At 40.8% G+C, this 25,187-nt stretch overlaps 1 protein-coding gene across 2 annotated transcripts in view; it reads left to right on the top strand.

Annotated features, from left to right (window-relative positions):
* The window catches only part of LOC131219327 (probable methyltransferase PMT5), a 55,733-nt gene that overhangs the window by 10,405 nt on the left and 20,141 nt on the right, over positions 1 to 25,187 (top strand). For both annotated transcript variants that reach the window (XM_058214406.1, XM_058214405.1), the window contains exon 3: positions 21,149 to 21,389. In XM_058214406.1, coding sequence (XP_058070389.1) covers positions 21,149 to 21,389 — 241 coding nt within the window. The remainder of the gene's footprint in view (positions 1 to 21,148; positions 21,390 to 25,187) is intronic.

The raw sequence follows: 25,187 nt of genomic DNA, 5'->3' as shown, positions 1-25,187 counted from the left end.
GCAATTTAGCGTGTCATAGAAGGATTTGCGTGGAAGTATTTAGTTGAGAGTATGTGGAGCCGAAAACCTCCTCATGGAGGGCATTGGACAATATTAGCTAAGAAGGCCATATTTATGCGTCGAAAGGTTCATATTAGATACCTCTAAATTTGATGGGTTTATGCTCCCAACCGAGAAAATCCATAGTTCAATTGTTTAGAAAATTACCTCAAAGAGACACAGGTGCATTCAAGGTGTACCAACGAAGAAAGCGCCAACCACAAGTGCCGTCCTTGTGGATAGGCGAATATTGAGGAGCTGAAGACCTTTCACATGTGATTGGACATATAGAAGACCCCACTTAGGGAAGACACATGTGAAGGAAGATTGGAGAAAGAAGACCGAGCGCCTAAAATTTCCCATACTTATGTTATTTGTGCATTTTTTGACTTAGTTAGGGGTCTTTTAGTAATCTTATATATTTTTTGCTTATTTTAGGGGTATTTTAGTAATTTTATGTCTTTATTTGCTTATTTAAGTGGGGTAAAGCCCTAAACACGAATTTCAACTATTGATGAATGAAAAGCAAACCCTTTGGTTGCCTCCTTCCTCTCTTCTCTCTAATGGTGCTTCTTCTCTCCCCTTGATCTTCTTCTTCTAATTTCTTCTTGTGCCCCTCCAACTTCCTCAAGGTAATAACTTTCTTTCTTCTATTTTTTTGTTTTGGCTAATTCCTCTTCGATCAAAATCTTGAGAACCGATCTAAACCCTAAATCCCCAAATTCTCAAATCCCTAATCCGAGAAACTTCTTGGTTCTTCGGACTAGTGATCTTCATTGATCGATTGGGTGTGACCATGCAAGATCGGGAGGTCTCATCCTCCGGATCCAACCTAAGTAGTAATTGAATTCCATACTCCATGGTTGTAGTGATGGCCCGCTCCATTGCATGTTTCCTTTATGATTTTCTCGGTTATGATGATTATTGTTAGAATTTTAGATCATTTATTCCTTTTATTTCCATTGTTTAATTAACCGAGAAAATCCATAGTTCAATTGTTTAGAAAATTACCTCAAACAAATTGTAATGTGCCCTTCGCAATTTTGACGATACCTAGCAGGGGAGATATTGGAAAGACATGATGTGATTTGGGATACTCACCATGATTGGCTTTGATGAGAGTTAGGTGCCCTGCTTCGATAAGGGCCGTGCTTTACAACCTTGGATTTTTTTATTTGCACCACTTTCCAAATTCCAACCTTAGAAGATTCTCAAGTCGTTTAGGAGCTGAGCTCGGTACTATGCTCAAAAAGTTAGAAGGATGTTCATTGATTAATACAAGCAAGATGAGAAAAGAGGGATTCAGTGCACTTGGATTGCATGAGCTTGGCATTACATTTGCAAGGAGAGGATAATAGGTTTAGAAAGTGATTTTTGTATTAAAAAAATCTTTAGGCTTATCCTGATTTTTATGAAAGAAAGCATCAACTATGAAAAAGTGTTATTTGTATATGTTCTTAAAAAGTGGAGTTGAGCATTATGGTTATCGTGGGTCCATTCGGTGCGCGTCATAGCATTGTGTGGACAACTTCTCCTGGATATGGTTATTTATGATGATTACTGTTGTAATGGCAATGGATAGCTGGTATTTTGCAGTGACTTTAACTATCATTATATAAGCTTGTATGGATAGAACTACCTGCTTGGATGTAACGCCCTGAAAATCGGGGGGTTGAGCAGGAGCCCAACTCCCGAGTTCCAATGCATCACATATGTAACATGGAAAGTGATGATTTAATATTGTCTGTGTTAGTGCATTGGACATGAGTGAGATTATACCAAAACAACATATCATACTCCAGAGACAGTTAAATTTCGCAAGCGGAAGACTATGATATATATATATATATATATATATATATATAAAGCATATAAGTAGTAGTGCGTCTCCAGAGTATAATCATATTCCAGGTTAAACAATTACATGTATCATTTCAAATTACAAAATATCAAAGGTGTAGGCCCGTTTACATCATGAAATCCCTGTAGTCCCGATGATCAGAATGCGGTCTACATGAACCCGCCTGAATACTGTGTATACGAGAACTCCTCCTCATTGACATCAAAATTAGGCTCCGCTTCATAAGCCGCGCCGTCATCTACAACTAAGACAGTTTGGTTGGTGTTTTAAAACATCGTCCCAGAGTGGGAGTGAGTGATCAACTCAGTGGAACTCTAAGGCAAAGGTTAACATGTTATCAATTCAGTTAAGCAGTAATGATAAAGCAGTACAACAATCATGTCGTAGATTACTCTTGTTAATGCAAGAATGGTATGCGGTAATGATGCATGCCCTCGCCTACACTCCCTCAGCGACTTCATCTCACGTTCGCGCATGGCATCCTCCCGAAACGTGCCCTTCCTCGCCATAGCACATGCAGTGCGGTGCATGATCGTGATTGGTCAAGTTCTTAATTAGGCGTATTCATACAGCAGGATTGGGAAGCTAAGGTACCTCCCTTCATATCATTTACCCAAACATTGATCCATTTAGGGTCGTTAATCCTAGTTAATCACATATGAAGAACAGTTCCAAGTAGCTACGGAGCGGCTCGTCACCTCAGCGCAGGCCTGATTTTATACTCAAGGTCACTACGGAAAAGCTTGTCGCCTTAACGTTGTCTTAGAGTATACTTGAGGTCACTACGGGCTCGTCACCTGATCGTAGGTTGATAGCTCGAATACAGTGTCCCATACCACTGTATTCGGCTCATGAGTCTGGGTTGCTCATTGGACATTACGGGGAGGCTCGTCGCCCCAGCGTAGGCCGACAGCTCGACTACAGTGTCCTATACCACCATGCCTGGCTCATGAGTCTTAGCGGATCGAGGTACCAAGGTTAAACGGGCCTTTCTCTGGTAAGTTTGGTACCTTAGATTCAAGCAGTAGCGTCCATATACGGTGAATATACATTGAGCCAATCGGGTTACTTGACAAGCTCGACTGGTACGAGCGTACGTCGACTTGATCGACATGGAGTGCGTAAGCATTCCGCGTAGCCTAACCACTGTTGACAAACAATGTATGACTCGAATTCATCAGGTGTATCCGTTGTGGCTAAGCAGCACGGCCACCGATCGTAAACCATTACCGATTGCCTGGACTACATCGTAGCCCCAATCACACTCCAACCAATAGCATCCACATGTGATATTTCAAGACAGCATGTGACAACCAAATCTAAATATAAATCCCATTCGAGCATTTCCACAAACACCTACCACATATGTCATCATACATAGGCATTCATCTGTATATCACATAGTAGTAAGATAGGTGGCATAAAGGAAACTGTAACTATATGTAAGGGAATTGAGAATCTTATCTCAACACCCTTAGTAAGTACATTACATCAAGCATTTTCTTATTCAGGCATTTTATCAAACACTTAGACCACACATATTGCATACAGGTAATAAATTCATTAAAAACACATACTATATCTAGTCCTTTCACAAGGAGTAGCCACGTATACAACGATCATGTATTAGCAATCAATAATCATAGCAAGCACAAATCATAATTCCATACTCATTCAAACATTTTTACAAACACTTAGACTACACACTTCAACATACATGGCGTATGTTGGTCATAACATGTATTAGGGCAAATCCTTTCACCAAGGAGTTGTCACATATACAACAATCATTTATCCATGACAGATAATCATGGCAAGCACGAATCCAAATTCCATACCCAATCAAACATTTTTACAAACACTTAGACTACATACTTCAACATACATGGCGTATGTTGGTCATAACATGTATAGGGCAAATCCTTTCACCAAGGAGTTGTCACATATACAACAATCATATATCCACGACGGATAATCATGGTAAGCACGAATCCAAATTCCATACCCATTCAAACATTTTTACAAACACATGAATTACACTATATTCGACATAGTTCATATATATCTGTAAAGTGAGGGAAACATCGTATCTAGCATGAGAAATCGCAACCAAGTCAGTTATAAATCATTAACCGACATTGACAGCCTTGAAAATCATAACCTAATCGCTTATAGTCCGCACCTTTCGCCGGTAAACTCGTAATGGATTCAGTTTGAACACTCGCCTTGTAAACTAGACTTTGAATACCTAATCAATAAAACAGGTTAGCTATTTCACCGATCTATGTATTTGGATTCCTAAAACAGGTTAGGGTTAGGGTTTCTTATCCAAGAACGGAATCAAAATCTTCGGTATAGCGACATGGAAGTGGTAGTTACGTACGTGGAGTAGTGGGATCGAATCCTAGGAACTATCTCACACTCGCTCTCTCACTTCTCCACTTTCTCCTTCACTTTCTCTCTCTTTTCTCTCTTAAGGTTTAAAATTCGTATGAAATGAGAGAGGGGTGGGTAAAGGCCCTTATATAGGCCAAGAAGTGGAATGGTCACGGCCATGGTATACTTAGGTTATAGCCAAAGAATGGCTGTTTTGGTCCAAGAGCACATCTGGAGGCCCCCTTTTTGCATACGATCTGGTAAACTTCCCGACATTGGATCTAGGTCGTTAAGTTTTCGGTCTTATAGATCGACCGCAGAGGACCAGTTTCAGTTCAACGGTCAGCGCCACTCGATCAGGGCCACAAGTACACTGACCTGCGTATGAAATTTTCCCTGATCCGAGGGTGTATTTGGGTCAGATTCTGACGGTCTGAAACCTTAGAATTGGCCCGCAAGCGAACGGCCCAGTTCACTTAAGTTTCAGTTCATTTTCTAAAGATATTCACGTTTCTCACACACTTCGCTCTGGGCTTAAGTTGTGCGTTTCTGGATACTATTTGGACTTCATTTCCGAGATGGTCATCAAGCCCAGTAAGGCAGTCATATTTGTATAGTCTCGCGATAATTGGACTTTCGACGTGCGGTACAGGTCCGATACGGAGTTTCGGTGTGCTCCCGAGAGCAACCGAGCTTTAAGATTGATTCTAAGTTTCAGGGTAATGTAGCGTCAACGATTCTACACGTTTTGGGTCTTGTAGTCCGTATTTAAAGTGGTTCAAGCTAATTTCATAGATAATCTCATTTAACACTTAGTTAATTCTCATCTAATTTCTAAAGGATTTGGTCCTGAGCGATTTATGCCCGAGGTGGAACTCGGGTCTTTGTACGGATTTTTTTTCCTAGACGTTACAATCTACCCCCCTTAAAGAAAAATTTCGTCCTCGAAATTAATACCTTTTCGTACTCCTCGAGAATCTGGGGGTAGTTCTTACGGACCTCGGCTTCTGTCTCCCAAGTAGCCTCTTCCTCAGTGTGATGCATCCATAACACCTTCACCAACGGGATAACCTTACTACGCAACACCTGCTCCTTCTTGTCTAGGATCCGCGTCGGCCGCAGTACATAAGTAGCATCCTCACACAATTGTACCTGCTCCCATTTGATGACATGGGAAGGATCAAGAACGTATTTCTTTATCATAGATACATGAAATACATTGTGCACGCTCGCGAGTGGTGTGGGCAAAGCAAGGCGGTACGCGACCACACCCACTCGGTCTAGTATCTGGAATGGACCAATAAATCTCGGCGTGAGCTTCCCCTTCTTGTCAAACCGAAGGACTCCCTTCATGGGTGAAACCCTAAGAAATATATGGTCCCCAACCTCGAACTCTAGTGGTCGCCGTCTCGTATCGGCGTAGCTCTTGTCTGCTCTGTGCTACAAGAAGTCGACACCTGATAATGTTGATCTTCTCTAAGGTCGCCTGTACTAACTTGGGTCCAATCAAACTTCTCTCGTCAACTTCCACCCAGCAATGCGGTGCTCTACATGGGCGCCCATACAGTGCTTCGTAGGGAGCCATGCCAATACTCTGTTGTTGTAAGCGAACTCGGCATAAGGAAGACAGTCATCCCAACTGTCCTTGAAATCAAGCACGCAAGCTCGCAACATGTCCTCTAACACCTGGTCTACTCGTTCTGTCTGCCCATCGGTTTGTGGGTGGAACGCGGTACTGAACTTCGACTTCACACCCATTGCTTCCTAGATATGAGTCTAGAAGATGTGAATCGCGTGTCTCGATCCGACACGATCTCCTTAGGCACTCCATGCAGACGTACTATCTCCTTGATGTATAGCCTGACCAAATCGTTTGCAGAGTTTGTAACTCTGATCGGAAGGAAATGAGCCGATTTCGTTAATCGGTCCACGATCATCCAAATGGAGTCATGCCCCTTCCTCGTCTTCAGTAACCCTGAAATGAAATCCATAGAGATGAAGTCCCACTTCCATTCAGCTATAGGCATAGGTTGAAGTAGACTAAGAGGTCGGCGATGCTCGGCTTTGACCTGCTAGCACGTGAGACAATGGAATACGAAGTCAGCTATGTGGGCCTTCATGTTGTCCCACCAGTATGAACGCTTCATGTCTCGATACATCTTTGTACTACCCGGATGCATTGCCATCTTCGAATTGTGAGCGGCTGCTAGAACTTCTCTCATTAAGTCATGGAGATTCGGGACGCACAGGCGGCCATGATATCGCAAACCTCCATCTAAACCAACCCTCCATTCGGAGTCATCACTGTCGCTCACCAGCTCTCTCATCTCGGCCAATCGCTCATCCTCTTTCTGAGCCACTATGATCCCATCATCCGCAAGTGGCCGCACACGAACGTGTGCGACGCTCGTAAACGGCTCCTCTACCGTGAGCTTCTGCTCAAAATCTCGCATGAACTCCACCATATTCTACTCCTCAACCATTAGCGGAGCCGCAAATGCTATCGCTTTCTTGCGGCTCAACGCGTCTGCCACAAGGTTGGCCTTGCCAGGATGGTAGGAGACCTCGAACTTGAAGTCATTCAAGGTTTCCATCCATCGGCGCTGCCTCACATTCAAGTCTCTTTGGGTGAATATATAGCGAAGGCTCTTGTGGTCGCAAAAGAGCTCGAACTCCTCTCCGTAGAGGTAATGTCTCCAGAGCTTCAATGCAAAGATGACGGCCACTAACTCCAGGTTGTGCGTAGGGTAATTCTCCTCATGTTTCCTCAACTGTCGCGATGCATAGGCAATCACCTTGTCCTTCTGCATAAGGACGCAACCCAACCCAACATGAGATGCGTCGGTATATATAGTATATATGACCCCTTGCTCTGACAATACGAGCACAGGGTCGGACGTCAGCTTGTCCTTCAGCTTCTGAAAAGCTGCTTCTGCCTTCTCATTCCAAGCAAACTTAAGATCCTTCCGAGTCAGCTGTGATAACGGCCTGATAATCTTGGAAAAGTCCCTAATGAATCAACGGTAGTAACCTGCCAGACCAAGAAAGCTCCTCACTTCAGTAACAGAACCGGGCTGCTCCCGGTCCTGAACTGCGGCCACCTTAGCAAGGTCCACAGCTATCCCTTCCTTGGACACCACATGTCCCAGGAACTTGACTTCCTCATTCCAGAAGTCGCACTTCTTGTACTGAGCGAACAACTAGTTCTTTCTGAGCGTATCAAAGACTACTCGCAGATGCTCCTCGTGATTTTCCGGACTCTCGGAGTATGTCAGGATGTCATCTATAAACACGATGACGAATCAGAATAGATACGGCAGAAAGATCGGGTTCATCAAGTCCATGAACACGGCCGGGGCGTTTGTGAGTCCAAACGACATCACAAGAAACTCGTAGTGCCCGAAGCTGGTTCTGAACGCTGTTTTCTGCACGTCCTCATCCCTGACTCGTAACTGGTGATACCCCGACTGTAAGTCGATCTTCGAGAAATACTGTGCCCTCTTCAACTGATCAAACAAATCATTTATCCTGGGCAAGGGATACTTGTTTACCGTCGCTTGGTTCAGCCTGCGATAATCGATACACAGTTGCAGAGATCCATCTTTCTTCTTCACAAACAACACGAGTGCTCCCCAAGGAGATACACTCGGTCGTATGAAACCTGAATCCAACAGGTCATCAATTTGTCTCCTCAATTCCTCCATCTCACATGGAGGCATGCGATACGCAGGCAATGAAATGGGTTTCGCACCAGGTACAAGGTCGATAGTAAAATCGATCTCGCGCCGAGGAGGTAATCCCAGTATCGTCCTGAACAGCTCCGCAAAATCCTGGACTATTGACGTGTTCCCCAACGTCGACCCATCAACATGCTCTAGTAAGGTAGCGTAGCAACTGATGCGGTAGTACCAACTGACCTGCACTGGAAATGTAAAGGTCGTGCCCTTCGGTCCATGGGCAGTCACCAGTCGGGTATCGCAATCGATCTCTGCCCTCATCACGGTGAGCCAATCCATGCCGAGGATCACATCATAATGACATAGCGGGGCAATCATCAGGTCGACGAGTACTGTTCTGCTCCCTAGGTCTATCAAGCAACCCTTACACATCTTTGTGGAGTCTGAGAAGGTCCCCGTGGCGGTAAGGAGTCTCATCCCAATCATAGGACTAGCTTCCAACCCTAGTTGCTTAACTGCTGCGCATGATACTATAGAGATGGTGGACCCGGTATCCACCAATAAGAAAACTGGAGTACCTTGAACATGTGCCGTGACTTCGAAAGCCATCGGTGCTGTAACTGCTGTCTCAAATGCCTCGGCTGCAAGTGAGTGCACACGAGCCTGTTGTGGATGGTTCGGCTGCGGTACCATAGGCCGTTGAGGCGGCCTGAATCGAGGTGCAGGTGGCCGAAAAGATGAATGCGCAGGTGCTGACCGTAGAGGTGGAGCTGCAATAGTCTGAGGAAGCTGGCGGTTGATTCTCTGAGGCGGCGAGAAGCCGCTGTCCCTCATCCTACTGAAACAATATCTATCCGTGTGGCCCGTCCTCCCGCAGTAGTCGCACCGCAAGTCTGCTCGCCCCAGCTGAGTCGGTGATGCCGCAAGCCTAGGAGGCGAATCCGCACGTGGCCCCCTGTCTAGGAACGGCCTGGTCAGAAAATCAGGGCTGGGCCGAGGACCTACGGGTGCACGAGTACGGAATAGACTATCCCCGGGGTGCCGTAGGGCTGCGGGGTCTACTTTGGTTCCCCCGATTTGCGTCATTTGGGCCCCTGACTCCGTTTGAGTCGTTTCGGATCCCATTTTGTGTATATTCGCACCTTTCAGTTTGTTCGAGTATGGAATCTGTCAATTCATCATCTAAACCCGTCGGTTGACGGTCTAGGAAAGATCTGGGGTCACCACGCATGATCTCGGATGCGTACGGGCCCCGATTTCAACAGTCAGTTTCACCTGGCGGTGAAACTGGGAGTCCTATGATCATTTCTACATTTTAACGCCCCCTCCTAAGTCAAAGTACGTCAGTGTGCGTCGTGTGACCATAACCCAGGTCCAGTTTAATTTAAATCATGCTTTGATACCAACTTGTAACGCCCTAAAAATTGGGGGGTCGAGCAGGAGCCCAACTCCCGAGTTCCAACGCATCACTTATGCAACATGGAAAGTGATGATTTAATGTTGTCCGTGTTAGTGCATTAGACATGAGTGAGATTATGCCAAAATAGCATATCATACTCCAAAGATAATTAAATTTCGCAAGCGGAAGACTGTGATAGATATATATAAAGCATATAAGTGGTAGTGCGTCTCCAGAGTATAATCATGTTCCAGGTTAAACAATTACATGTATCATTTCAAATTACAAAATATCAAAGGTGTAGGTCTGTCTACATCATGAAATCCCTATAGCCCCGACGATCAGAATGCGGCTTACATAAACCCGCCTGAATACTGCATATATGAGAACTCCTCATCGACATCAAAATCAGGCTCTGCTTCATAAGTCGCGCCGTCATTTGTAACAAAGACAGAGTCTGGTTGGTGTTTTAAAACACCGTCCCAGAGTGGGAGTGAGTGATCAACTCAGTGGAACTATAAGGCAAAGGTTAACATATTATCAATTTAGTCAAGTAGTAATGATAAAGCAGTACAACAATCATGTCCTAGATTACTCTTGCTAATGCAAGAATGGTATGCGGTAATGATGCATGCCCTCGCCTACACTCCCTCAGCGACTTCATCTCATGTTCGCGCATGACATCCTCCTGAAATGTGCGCTTCCTCGCTAAAGTACATGCAGTGCGGTGCATGATCGTGATTAGTCAAGTTCTTAATTAGGCATATTCATACAACATGATTAGGAAGCTAAGGTACCTCCCTTCATATCATTTACCCAAACATTGATCCATCTAGGGTCGTCAATCCTAGTTAATCACATACGAAGAACAATTCTAGGTAGCTACGGAGCGGCTCGTCACTTCAGCGCAGGCCTGGTTTATACTCGAGGTCACTACGGAAAAGCTCGTCGCCTTAACGTAGTCTTAGAGTATACTCGAGGTCACTATGGGCTCATCACCTGATCATAGGCCGACGGCTCGAATACAGTGTCCCATACCACCGTATTCGGCTCACGAGTCTGGGTTGCTCATTGGACACCACGGGGAGGCTCGTCGCCCCAGTGTACGCTGACAACTCGACCACGGTGTCCCATACTACCATGCCCGGCTCATGAGTCTTAGCGGATCGAGGTACCAAGGTTAAACGAGCCTTTCTCTGGTAAGTTTGGTACCTTAGATTCAAGCAGTAGCGTCCATACATGGTGAATATACATTGGGCCAATCGGGTTACTTGACAAGCTCGACTGGTACGAGCGTACGTTGACTTGATCGGCATGGAGTGCGTAAGCATTCCGCATGGCCTAACCACTGTCGACAAACAATGTATGACTCGGATTTATCAGGCGTATCCATTGTGGCTAAGCAGCACGACCACTGATCGTAAACCATTACCGATTGCCTGGATTACATCGTAGCCCCAATCACACTCCAACCAATAGCATCCACATGTGATATTCCAAGACAGCATGTGACAACCAAATCTAAACATAAATCCCATTCGAGCATTTCAACAAACACATACCACACATGTCATCATACATAGGCATTTATCTGTAAATCACATAATAGTAAGATAGGTGGCATAAAGGAAACTGTAACTATATATAAGGGAATTAAGAATCCTATCTCAACACCCTCAGTAAGTACATTACATTAAACATTTTCTCATTCAGGCATTTTATCAAACACTTAGACCACACATATTCCATACAGGTAATAAATTCGTTAAAAATACAGACTAGCTAGTCCTTTCACAAGGAGTAGCCACGTATACAACGATCATGTATTAGCGATCAATAATCATAGTAAACACATCATAATTCCACACTCATTCAAACATTTTTACAAACACTTAGACTACACACTTCAACATACATGGCATATGTTGGTCATAACATGTATTAGGGCAAATCCTTTCACCAAGGAGTTGTCACATATACAACAATCATATATTCATGACGGATAATAATGGCAAGCACGAATCCAAATTCCATACCCAATCAAACATTTTTACAAACACTTAGACTACACACTTCAACATACATGGCGTATGTTGGTCATCACATGTATTAGGGCAAATCCTTTCACCAAGGAGTTGTCACATGTACAAAAATCATATATTCACGACGGATAATCATGGCAAGCACGAATCCAAATTCCATACCCATTCAAACATTTTTACAAACACATGAATTACACTATATTCAACATAGTTCATATATATCTGTAAAGTGAGGGAAACATTGTATCTAGCATGAGAAATGACAACCAAGTTAGTTATAAATCATTAACCGACATTGACAGCCTTGAAAACCATAACCTAAACGTTTATAGTCCGCACCTTTTGACGGTAAACTCGTAACGGATTCAGTTTGAACACTCTCACCTTGTAAACTAGACTTTGAATACCTAATCAATAAAATGGGTTAGCTATTTCACCGATCTACGTATTTGAATTCCTAAAACAGGTTAGGGTTAGGGTTTCTTACCCAAGAACGGAATCAGAATCTCCGGTATAGCGACATGGAAGCGGTAGTTACGTACGTGGAGTAGTGGGATCAAATCCCAGGAACTATCTCACACTCGCTCTCTCACTTCTCCACTTTCTCCTTCACTTTCTCTCTCTTTTCTCTCTTAGGGTTTAGAATTCGTATGGAATGAGAGAGGGGTGGGTAAAGGCCCTTATATAGGCCCAGAACTGAAGGGAATGGCCCCAGGGCCATGGTATACTTAGGTTATAGCCAAAGAATGGCTGTTTTGGTCCAACGGAGCACATCTGGAGGCCCCCTTTTTGCATACGATCTGGGGAAAGTTCCCTGACATTGGATCTAGGTCAGGTTAAGTTTTCGGTCCAATCAGATTTACGGAACGACCGCAGAGGACCAGTTTCAGTTCAACGGTCAGCGCCACTCGATCAGGGCCACAAGTACACTGACCTGCGTATGAAATTTTTCCTGATCCAAGGGTGTATTTGGGTCAGATTCTGACGGTCTGAAATCTTAGAATTGGGCCGCAAGCGAACGGCCCAGTTCACTTAAGTTTCAGTTCATTTTCTAGAGATATTTGCGTTTCTCACACACTTCGCTCTGGGCTCAAGTTGTGCGTTTCTGTATACTATTTGGACTTGATTTCCGAGATGGTCATGAAGCCCAGTAAGGCGGCCATCTTTGTATAGTCTTGCGGTAATCAGACTTTCGACGTGCGGTATAGGTCCGATACGAAGTTTTGGTGTGCTCCCGAGAGCAACCGAGCTTTGAGATTGATTCTAAGTTTCGGGGTAATGTAGCGTCAACGATTCTACACGTTTTGGGTCTTGTAGTCCGTATTTAAAGTGGTTCAAGCTAATTTCATAGCTAATCTCGTTTAACACTTAGTTAATTCTTGTTTAATTTCTAAAGGATTTGGTCCTGAGTGATTTCTGGCTGAGGTAGAACTCGGGTCTTTGTATGGATATTTTTTTTTTTCCCGAGACGTTGCATTGGATGACACATATTGACATGCCACATATTAATTATGTAAATTATTTTTTCATACATGGCGGTAGAGTTGATGAATGGACTGATATGATTTTTGGGCAATAATAGCTATATGGAGTTCATGGAGTGACCCACCTGATGGATGCTTAGATCTTGCAAACGTTTGCCACATTGACATATGCACTAGCATGTAGATGGATGTGCTATGTCCATGTGTGGGCTCCAAAATTTTTATAGGGGGTGATTAGATGCATAGCAAATTCATGAGTTTGACTAATCTTTAATTGCCATGTGCATGAACTATGTGATTTAAGCTTGTTGCCTAATAATTAAATTCACTAATTGCTCAATTACCAAAAGGGGGATTAATTGTGAACTTGGCAATTAAAAATAAAAGTTAAAAATTCCCCTATTCATGAAGTTAGGAAATCAATGACTTCTAAGGTTTAGCTTCAAATGGTTCCCTACCCTTTGCACAATGTCTATTTTGCAACTATTTGTCCGATGGCAATGGTCATTTAATCAAAGTGATATTTGAGAGGCATGAGCAATCAAAGGTGGATCCCACATGATGAAATGTCCAAATCGTTGAACCTTTTTAGTATTATCAATATGGACCATTAAGTTTCCCACCCATTGTTTAGACAGTTGGCATCACATCCGATTTGAAATTTTTTTTGAGAGTGATGGGCTATCAAAGTTGGACCCACATTATGGATAATCGTCAAACCTGTTTTTTGGCATGATAAATACGGATCATCCACTTCCTAGCTGTTGATCAGTGGCTAGGATCATCCAATCAAAGTGATTTGTTTTTTTTTTTTTTTTCAAGGGATCGACAATGAAGGATGTGCCCAACATGATGGAGGGTCCAAATCATAGATAGGATATTTTCTAGGATAATAATTGTGGACCGTCCATTTCTTATCAAGAGATCAAATGGTTATGATCATTATATCAAAGCAAGTTTTCAGAGGGACTAGAATCGAAGTGCGTGCCCCATGTCCCGGATGGTCCAAATCAACAATTGGACCTCCTTTAATATAATTAATATGGACCGTTTATCTTCTATAGTCATATTGTAAGTGTCTTATAAAGTGACTTTATGTACTTTCTAAGTGGCTTATACTTTACAAGGGACACGGATTGCGTCCTACCCCCGCCCGTCTCTAGCCTCGAATGGGTAGTTCTGTGGGCCGGCCCAGTGTGATGTATCGTTTTATCCACTTCGTCCATCCCTCCTCTAGGATTATTTTAAGATACGTGCACAAAAATGAGTCAGATCCAACGCTCAAGACGACCACACCAAATAATAAGCTTGGGTTGGATGAAAAGACGAAGCATTAAATGCCACTTGCATTAAATGCAGGAGTCATCTGTGGTGTGGTCCACTTGAGCGTTGGATCTGTCTCATTTTTTAGCTTATACTTTAAAATGATCCGAGAGGAGGAATGGATGGTGTGGATAGACCGATACATCACAGTGGGCACGCCCACAAAACTGCCTGTTCGTGGCTAGAGACAGGCAGGGGTAGGACGCAATCTGCGTCCCTTTACAAGTGACATTTGCTCTCTAAGTCAATTTGTAAGTATCTTATTTTGAAAAGTGACCATATATGTTGCAAATGACTTGTATACTTTAAAAGTGTCAATCACTTTTTAAATCACTGTCTTATATGGGGAAGTGACAATATGAGCTATAAGTGACTTATATACTTAGAAGTGACAGTCACTTTGTAAGTGCCTTGTGTACTTTTATAAAGTGACTTATACTTTATAAGTTACTTATGTACTTTAGAAGTGATAATCACTTTCTTAGTTACTTTATAAGTGCCTTATTATGCTTTAGAAATCAAATTTATATACTTTATATGTGACTTGTATCCTCTAGAAGTGAGTGCCACTTTCCATGTCACTTTGTAAGTGCCATATATACTTTAGAAAATGACTTTATATACTTTAGAAGTGATAGTCAGTCTCTAAGTCACTCTGTAGGTATTTTAACTATATACTTTAGAAAGTGATTTTATAAACTTTATAAGCGATTAGAAGTGATGGTAACTTTCTAAGTGCCTTATATTCTTTAGAAGGTGACTTCTATACTTTAGAAGTGATAACCACTTTTTATGTCACTTTTTAGGCGTTTGGCGTACTTTATAAAGTGACTTTATGTGCTTATACATTTCTAAAAGTATACAAGTCACTGATAAAATATATGAAGTCACTATATAAAGTATACAAGATACTTATAAAGTGTCTATCACTTTTATGGTATATAAGTCACTTACAAAGTATATAAAGTCGCTTTTTAAAATATATGATGTACTAACAAAGTTATTATCACTTTTAAAGTGTATAAGTCGCTTATATAGTATATAAAGTCACTTATAAAGTATATACAAATTTTAATAATGTTTATTAAACTTTTTTTATTTTAATCCCATATGTATATTTTATATACACATATTCCATGTATGTAGCGATGTTTTCACTCTGTTCTTTTATTCGAACCATATTAAGCCCTAACTTTCATTCTCCAAAAATTTGGGATTTTTGTCTATTTGGCTGTATTTTTAACTGTCTTTCTAATCGTCAAGATCAAATTCAACATAGATATTTCTTGTACTATTTTTTGCCGTATGGTGTTTTCCTATGGTCCGACTTTGGATGGACCACTCCCAAAAATCATTTTAGGTTTGGAGGTCCCAGATCATTTGAATATATTATTTCTCTTGGTAACCGTCTTCCCCCGTGGATGTGTTTTTTGGATTACATCCTATCTTCACTGGATTCTATGATTTGAATGGTTTATTTTAATTTAAGATAGGACATGTGTACAATTTCTTGAGTGCCTATTTATCACCCATCACACTCTATTAGAGAGAATTAGACTATCTTAGTCCCCTTGGTTCTTTGCTATGAAAATAATTGTATTCCACATTTTGCACAACAACTCAATTAATGCTTAGAAAATGAGCATGGAATAGCATTGTTTAGCTAAGCTTGCTATGAGTATAGCCTGTTAATGCAAACACGAGGCAATCTATGCTCATAGTACTATTCTCATACAATGACACACTCCAAAATGGTATGATGTGTGCATGAGATCCGACCCATCAAGCAGGCGCACCCTATGATGATGATGATATGTCCCGAAAATCAGGCCGATCCAATTATCAGGTGGACTGTGGACAACATGTGAGATTGGAGGTTTTTGGCTCACTTGATGATTGGATAGGCCTGATTTTATGGGGGGAATGCTCATCATGGTATGGTGCATCTGTTGCATAGGTTGGATCTCATACAAACACCATGAAGACCCCCCAATGCTCAACTCCACCACTAAAAGGACGTCAGCAACATTTTGGTAATTTTCCCTCCATCTGCACAATCAAGAGATTGTTTTGTGAGCTTGGAGTAGTTGAGATTTAAAAAAAAAAAAGGAAATTAGGAATATTCGGGGTTTGTCTTTATAAAAATCCATTTCGAAAATCACGGGAAAATAAATAATCATAGCTAGTGGAATGAGGAAAAATCTTCTGTATTAGAGTGCAAGTGATGAAAAGATAGTGCCATATGTTCATATACAAATTATAAGTAGACAAATAATCATAACTATTTGATGTGCTACTCGCCCGACGTAATACAAATCGGAGTAGAGTATGGGTTGGAGGAGAACGCCACATGAAGTGCTGTATGCCTAAGAGATGATGAGATGTTGCTTGGCTATAAATTGCCAGCATCGGCAAGTATTTATCCCCATAAATGATTACTATGCACTGTACAAATCGTGAGGTCGATGAGCATCAACGGGGTATGCGAGGTTAGAGTTATGAGTGTACTGAGTCATGACACAACCAGCAGGAGGAGATCGGCTTTAGTGATGCACCGGGAGGTCTGGAACATTAGCAGGCCTATGGTCCCGAGCATTATGGATATTCTTACGGTCAATGGGATTATACAGAGCTTGTTCCGTCATATTCATGTTGGAGTTGTCCTCCTGATCTACCATATGATTATAGATATCCAGATCCAAATCCAAGTTATTCTTCACAGACACATTCTCAATCTTAATAGCCCCAGTACGAGCACTGGTAGATATTCTTATTCGGGGTTGGAGTCATTGCTTTGTCAAGATCAATTATCCTCTGGTTTCGTTGACATGGTCTTTCCCTTTGGCACTAAATATTATGGATATCCAACACCTATTCTACAATGGAAGCCTGATGATGTCGAGGACATGGAGGTCGAGCAACCACAACAAAAAAAATTTTCATTTTGGTGGTGACTTGGGAGTTTTATTACGGTAAGTATATTTTTTAAACATTATTTACATTTAAGGTAAGTTTTTCTACCCATTACCCACACATTCACCAAGCAAGCACACACTTGACACTGACGAACTTATGCTTAAAATAACTCCCCTGACAACCAATCAAGTTGCAGGAGAGTAAATCAGACACTGTTGATTTTTTTTAATATCTTAAGGATGACAAGACAAGAATCACTGGATGAGAGAAGTCTCTAACATGTTGAAAACTTTAAATAGAATGAACATTGTAATTTATGCAAGTCCTTAAGTATGTAATTGAGAGTAAATTATGGAAAAAAATAGCAAAAACCTACACATGTGAGATATTTTGATTTGACATTTATTCTAATGTTTCTATGATCGTATTAGGTAGTTAGAAAATTAGATCTATGAGTTTTGCAGTCAATTCCAGGTTGTCATGTTCATAAATTCATCAGATAGCCCGATGGAGATTTCTCACCAAAGAGTGAACCGTTACACCACCATAAACATGTTCAAAATTTTAAATGAATGCATATTTGGAATATTTAGAAATTTCTGGATTTAATGAATATTTTTTCGGATTTTTTTTGAAAAAAAAATAAAAAAAAATACCGTTACAGGGGTTGTAATAGCCGATACAGCTTGTAACGGTAACAGTAGGCACTATTACGCCCATTGTTACCGCAACAGAACACCTTGATCATACCTATAAATTGTCTTGAAGAAATTCAAAATGAGTAACTATAAATCTATAGGGTGTTTCATATATAAATGAACAAAATTATCAAAAGGCATAACACCTACAAATGATAAAGAGATAAATGAAATGAAAGATAAATCCTATGCACAGACTGTTGGAAGCCTAATGTACACAATGTTATGTATTAGATCGGATCTAAATTTTGTGACAAGACCAGTTAGTAGACACCAACACAATCCTAGTTGGATAGCAGTTAAATGCATTGCGCTATAAATTTAAGGAACTAAAAATTATAAATTGTGTTACGAAAATGGTCACTTGTCAGTTAAAGGTTATGCTGATGCAGACTTTGGTGGAGATATAGATGATAGAAAATTTACCATAGGGTACATACTCATCAGATTTAAATTTTGTGACAAGACCAGTTAGTAGATACCAACACAATCCTGATTGGATAGCAATTAAATGCATTGTGTTATACATTTAAAGAAGTAAAAATTATAATTTGTGTTATAGAAATGATCACTTGTCAGTTAAAGGTTATGTTGATGCAAACTTTTGTGGAGATATAGATGATAGAAAATTTACCACAGGGTACATACTCACCTTAGGAGGTGGAGTTGTATTTAGTTAAGTAAGAAACAGTGTTGTGTAGTTAGATGCACTATGGAGGTGAAATACATCCTCTGTAGAATAACAACTAATGAAGCTGTATGGATTAAAGGATTCATAACTGACTCAAGAGAATCCCCTGACTAACTAATACATATTTACTACATAGCAATAACCACGATAAAAAATAGAATAGTAAGCTTGAAAGGAAAACATATTGAAATGCAATATCATTATATATATGACGTCTTCCAAAAGAATAAATTAATTATAAATTTCTTACCATATAAAGAAATGATAGTAGACTCATTAGCAAAAGCTGTGATTAATGAAAATTTTAAAAGGCATGTGTTTGCTATGGATCTGAAAATTGAATGATGGCTGGCTACATGGAATAAGTTAGCCAATGAAGTCACAGATGATGGAAAATGATCCTCATACTGTAAGATAAAATGAAGTATCCCATGACAACCAAGGATGATAGAAAAGATCCCCATACCCTAGTATAAAGGAAGAGGATAATTACTAAATCAATTTGAATTATCTTTATTTTGTGAATGTTGAAATGACAAATATTGTGACTGTCTGGGTAAATTAACCGATAGATTAAATCTTGTATTAGTAATTGTGAGGATCAGTCATAGTGGCCAAGTGAGAGATGTAAATTTGTGTAAGCACGTTAGTGGCCACATAGCTTTTAAATCAAGAATTGAAAGATTCTACTTCTTCCATTATACCTGAGAGAATGCACCGAAGGAATCGGTCGCTGGGAGGACCGTTTCTTCAAGGAATCATCTTGTTTTCACTAGCCAGTGAAGCTAAAACCCAGGAACAGTAATATGAAACTATGGCTATAAAAGGATTGATAGCCATGAATGTAAGTAATGTAGACAAAAAATAAAAAATAAAAATTAATTAAATAAATAAAGATAAAGAGCATAGTAATCACCTGTGGGGATAAATACTTGCTGGTGCTGGCCATTTGTAGTCAAATGGCATCTCTTAGGCATCAAACTCTTCTTGTGGTGTTCTCCTCCAATCCATGCTCTAGTAATTTGTTTCAATCCGAGACATAAACAGAGACAAGGGTAATCTTTCTAAGAAGAAAAAGGGATTTTCTAAAGGACCCGATGGACAAATAAAGGATCTGTTTTGATATGAAATGGATATATCCATATGTCTCTGACTCATATTTATGAGATGATAAAATATGGCAAAACCTATACCAAGAATTGGTTCACGTAGGAATGGGCGTTTTGGTTCACGTAAGAGTGGACGTAGAATACTAAAAGGAGTTATTCATGTTCAAGCGAGTTTCAATAATACCATTGTGACTGTTACAGATATACTAGGTCAGGTGGTTTCCTGGTCCTCCATTGGTACTTGTGGATTCAGAGGCACAAGAAGAGGGACACCATTTGCTGCTCAAACCTCAACAGGAAATGCTATTCTCTGATTTGTATTGGGTCAGGCGAGTGGTGGATCTACAACTAATACTTTATCAAACAAATACATTGATTTCATCATACACCCTTACACTCTCAAGTCTATTGAGGAAAAGGGATCTTGGTTTTCAAATGCACTTGAGTTAAATTTGTATTGCAGTCTGTCAAGTTTGTTTGCAGCAATCTCTGCACAATTTGCTGAGGTGATGGGGAATATTTTTATTCCTAATGAAGTGAGTTTGAATTGAAATTGCTTGAGAACTAGTGATCCATTTGATATTGTTTACTTGGTTTGAAACCTCCATGTGCATTTGCATTTGATAGTTCAATATGCATTTGCTCAATTTTGTAGCCGAAATTAGAGCTGTACATGAGTTGAACCGAGTCGAGCTTGGCACAACTCGACTCGGCTCGGCCGCTAGCTGACCCTAGCTCGAACTCGGCTCGGCTCGATCCTCGAGCCTGACTTGCCAGCTCGGCTCGGTTCGGTCAACAGCTTGGGCCAGTTCGAGCCTGTGCGGCATTTTCTCAAACACATGAAGTGCACCTTCAATTTCTCACAGTTTGCAAAACAGCAGCAGCAATTTACATGTATTTCATCAAACACTCAGTAGGCAGCATCAAAATCAAGATCCAAGGGTAATTTTATCTTGTAATGTTTGTTTTTTTGGTAGTGATTTGTTTCATATCCATACCTTCCTCGCCACTGGCTGATCCCAAGGAATGTATCCACCCGAAACAACACTTCGTTGAGTCATTTCATCAAACACTTGGTGAGCAACATCAATATCAAAACAACCGAGTCACCGAACTAGTTCGATCCATGTTTGATTCGAGTTGAGGTTCAATCCAAGTCGATTCGAGCTCGGCCAAGCTCGAACTCGGCTCGAAATTTTTTCGAGCTTCAAAAATCAGCTTGACTCAGCTTGAACTCAGTTTCGAATTGAGCCTTTTCGAGTCGAGTCGAGCGAGTTAACCGAGATAACTCAGTTCATGTATGGCTCTAGCCGAAATATTTCTGAACAGAATCCATTATCATCCATTTCCATTGGCTGGGTTGGTAGATACTCATGATGTTGTTGGAGTTGTCTACAGATAGTTCTTTTCCTAATTGGCTATAAAATCACATACACAGTCTTGCACAGTTACCAGCTGCAAAATATATGTGATATACTTTTATATGTATGCTTTAACAATATCAATTTTCAATTTTCTTCATGGTTATTATAGGTCCGCACTGTATTGGATATTGGATGTGGATTCGGTAGTTTCGGAGCTCATTTATTTTCACTAAATCTGATGACCGTGTGTATAGCGGCTTATGAGGTATCCGGGAGTCAAGTCCAGCTGACCCTTGAGAGGGGTCTCCCGGCAATGATTGGAAGCTTTATTTCAAAGCAACTTCCATATCCCTCCTTGTCATTTGATATGGTTCACTGTGCTCAATGTGGAATCAAGTGGGACACAAAAGGTACTCCCTGATACGATTGGATTAGGCTTTTTGCCCACTGCATGTGATTCATATTCATTGCAAATGCTAACCTCCTCATCAAAAGCTAGTTTTGAGTTCTCCATGTTTGATAAATATAATTTCTAACATTCTCTCTTTATCTAAAAAAAAATTTACTGCTATTTTATTCTTGCTAAGGACATGTATCAATGAACATGATCCTCTCAGGATAAATGAAATTGGTTACCATATGTGCATATGATTCACTAAAATTGATTCTCGGTGTCTTGCTTTGAACTTAAAGAGATTGCACTGTTTTACATGCAAGTCACTGTTTACTAATCCAAGTTTCTGCAAACTATTACTGTAAAAGAGCCAAATTTCCATCATCATTTCTGCTGCTGTCGTCATCATCATTATCATCTGTTGCCAATCATTTCTAAGGTCCTATCCTTAGTAAGCCATCATCGTCTTTTTTGGTTTTGTTTTATTTATTTATTTTTTGTAAATGATTCCCATCTAAGGCCCTATCCTCAATAAGTCACTGCCTCCATTGAATTCCTTTTAGATCTTCCCTTCATCCTCCTCTCAAGCCCTTCATGGCTAAGTCACCGGCCTGATCCAACACAGCTGGGGCCATTTCTGGTTTTCACAGCACATGGGTAAATAATCTCAATCAGTCTGTTGTTGTCGTCATCATCATCAACATCATGTTTCACCAATAATTACTATTTAATGCCCTATCCTTGGTGAGGCATCACCTTGACCTTAGTGGCCAAGTCCTTTTAGGTCATCCCCTCTTTTAGGCCCTCCAAATCTAATCAAACTTTCCCTCCTTTAAGGCCCTGCACCACTGTACTTGCCATGTCATTGCCATCGTCATAATCATTTTTCATCCTATCATCAGCATGATCGCCATCGTCATCGTTATCATGTTCCGCCTCATCATGTTTTGCATCGTCACCATCATCCTCGTTGCCATTGTCACCATCATCATCCTTGTCGTCATTGTCATCATCATGTTTTGCAAGTAATGCCTATCTAAGGACAATTATTTGCAAGGCCCATCCTCGGTAAGGCACCACACCTCAATCCAAGTCCTTTTAGGTCTTCCCGTCATCATGCTTTCAAGACTTTTGACCATAATCAAAACTTCCATGCTAGGGCTATTTTTGGTTTCCATAGCTCATGGCTGAGCTATCTCAGTCTTCTTTCCATTTTATCTCTTCTAAGAGGTCTCTGTTATTGATAGACAAAATTGGCAAAGACGTGTGAACTATGAAGGGTTATGACTGACGGGTTTGTGCAGAGTTATTGCTCGAAATGACACAATGATCTTGACTCTTTACTATGAGCTGAACCATCTCAATCTGCTCTCTGTTATTGATAGAAAAAGTCGACAATGATGGTGTGAACTATGAAGAGTATGATTGACAAGCTTGTGTAGAGTAATTGCACGAAATGAGGCAATGATCTTGAGTCATTACTATGGGTTAGGGTCTCAATAGTGAGAACGTGGCCACAAGTGTCACAGCAATGAGATAGGGGAATCTGTCACGAAAATGAGTTTAGGGTTACTATAGGGAGATTGCTCATGATAATGATTACTAGTAATGCTGATCTTTGGGTGACTAGAAGAGAGGAAGATAGAAAAGAAAATCAGTGAGGAACACAGTCACGTCGGTTATTAAGTCAACATGATCCTACATGATCAAATGTGGACTTGAATTTATACTCCTGGAAACTATCCTTTAATAGGATAGTCAGATACCAATAGACGGACTCTATACTATTGTAGGGTACTGTACTACCATTTAAGTTCAGAGAACTGGATTGAGTATTCTAGTTGCTATACGGGGCCCCTCCTGAGTTTGTGGCTTTTTCGTGACTTGTGGGAAGGAATAAGGTGCTCACCATAGGCAATTTTCAAATAGGGGCAAAGGTGATTCCCAATTGTTGCCCGATGTGCATGCGGGAGACAGAGTCGGTGAACCACTTGTTCATTCACTATGCGTTTGCTTGTGTGGAATGGGGGAGATTTCTTGCTCTTTTCAATGTCTCATGGTGGATTGCTGATGCCAAGGTCTATCGATGATCTCTTCCTTGTGTGGGGGGAGGAGTAGGGAGGAAAGATGAGGTGATGTAGAGGTTGTTTTTCGTTGGCAATTTTAAGGGATGTATTGAGTGGTTGGGTTTTCAATGGTTGTCACAGGTCGGTAGTGGATGTCTTCTTGAAAGCAAAGTTGGGTGTATTAGATTGGGTCAATTGTTTTGTCGCCTCCAAACAAAGTGATTGGGTTGAGATTGGCAGGGTCTTTGTTGTAATTTTTTGCCTTTTGGTGCTTCTTCAATAAAAGTTAAGTTACCTTTAAAAAAAATAGAAGGAAGAAGAAGAAGAAGAAGAAGAAATAAGCCCTGTATGCATAGTTAGGGGAAGAATAACATAAAAGAGAAAAACTTTGATACTCTAGCAGAATGTGTGATTGTTGACATGCAAGTGGTTATAAATTACTTAGAAATTGCATACATGGAATACACATAATTGAAATTAAACTTCCCAAATCGTGGTTCATAGTTTTAGAAATATCTTGAACCAAGAAGTACTGTTATTTCATTTGCTGACTATACAGTTGGATATTTATTGGCTGCTTAAAAATGAAAATATCCAATGGTCCTTTTTGAATAAACGTGTCCACGAATCAAAGGTTAGGACTGTTTGTCTAGTCTGAGTTTAGGATTGTGACAACAAGTACTGGCAATTTACTCGGTTTAATTTCAGTTAATGTATGCCTCGTGTACAATTTCTGAGTGACCGTGTATCAAGTTTCAACTGTGTATCAAGTTTCATACACAGCTGGAGTATCAAATAACTCCCCTGACCCAAAGCATTGTTTACTTTGTTCCATCGTTACAATTTCAAGAAAACATAATTTTTTCTGCTGTTTTAAGTCTTGTTGTAGCATACGAGTGATGAAACTAAGGGTCTGTTTGGTTGCTGGGAATCTTATTCACTGGTATTTTTCTTTCCTGGGGAAACCCAAGAAAGGGTAAATGTTTTCCAGAAATTGTTTAATTCTGTTTGGAATGAGACTGAGAATTCCTGGGCAAAGTCTGAAATCTATTTCGTTAGCATTGAGAAAATCTTGGGAAAAGTTTAAAGCTTGTTTTAAGACATCTGTTTACATGTGTTGGGGATCTAATCCATTGAGTAAATGGGCCACATGATTCATGGATTGGCCTAAATTGTGGGCCACACAACTGTAACTACTGGTAAATGGCCAAAAAAGTGGACACTCCTAATTGATCACATTGAAAAACGTTTGATCATTGATCTAGACCATCTATAATGTGTCCAATTTTTGATTGCCCATCTCTCTCTAAAAGCACTTTGATTTCCCATCTCTCTCTAAAAGCACTTTGATTGGATGATTCTAAGCCATTCGATCAATTGCTTGGAAACTGATGTTTCATATTGATTATATAGAGAAGGATGATTTTCTGAGGCTTATGACGCACCTTCACAACATCTCCCCTTCCCCTTCTTCCCCGGATAGCCTGGTTTGGAGCGCCTCCCCGTCAAGGATTTTTTCAGTCAAATCTCTCTACCAATCAATTAGTCCAGCTTCATCTTCCAGTGGGGGCTTTTACGCCTTTTGTTCTTATGGGTCTCCCCCAAAGGTGGCTACCTTTGTTTGGTTAGTAGGCCGCAAGCCCATTCTCACAATCGACAATCTTCATGATCCTTCCAAACTTTGTCTTATGTGCATGAGGAATGCGGAGTCCATATATAATCTTTTTATTCACTGTGATTTCATCCAC

This window comes from Magnolia sinica, chromosome 11, assembly GCF_029962835.1.
Source record: "Magnolia sinica isolate HGM2019 chromosome 11, MsV1, whole genome shotgun sequence".
NCBI classification, from domain to species: Eukaryota; Viridiplantae; Streptophyta; class Magnoliopsida; order Magnoliales; family Magnoliaceae; genus Magnolia; species Magnolia sinica.
Note: the sequence above shows the minus strand (reverse complement) of the source record. Positions and strands in the feature narration are given on the sequence as shown.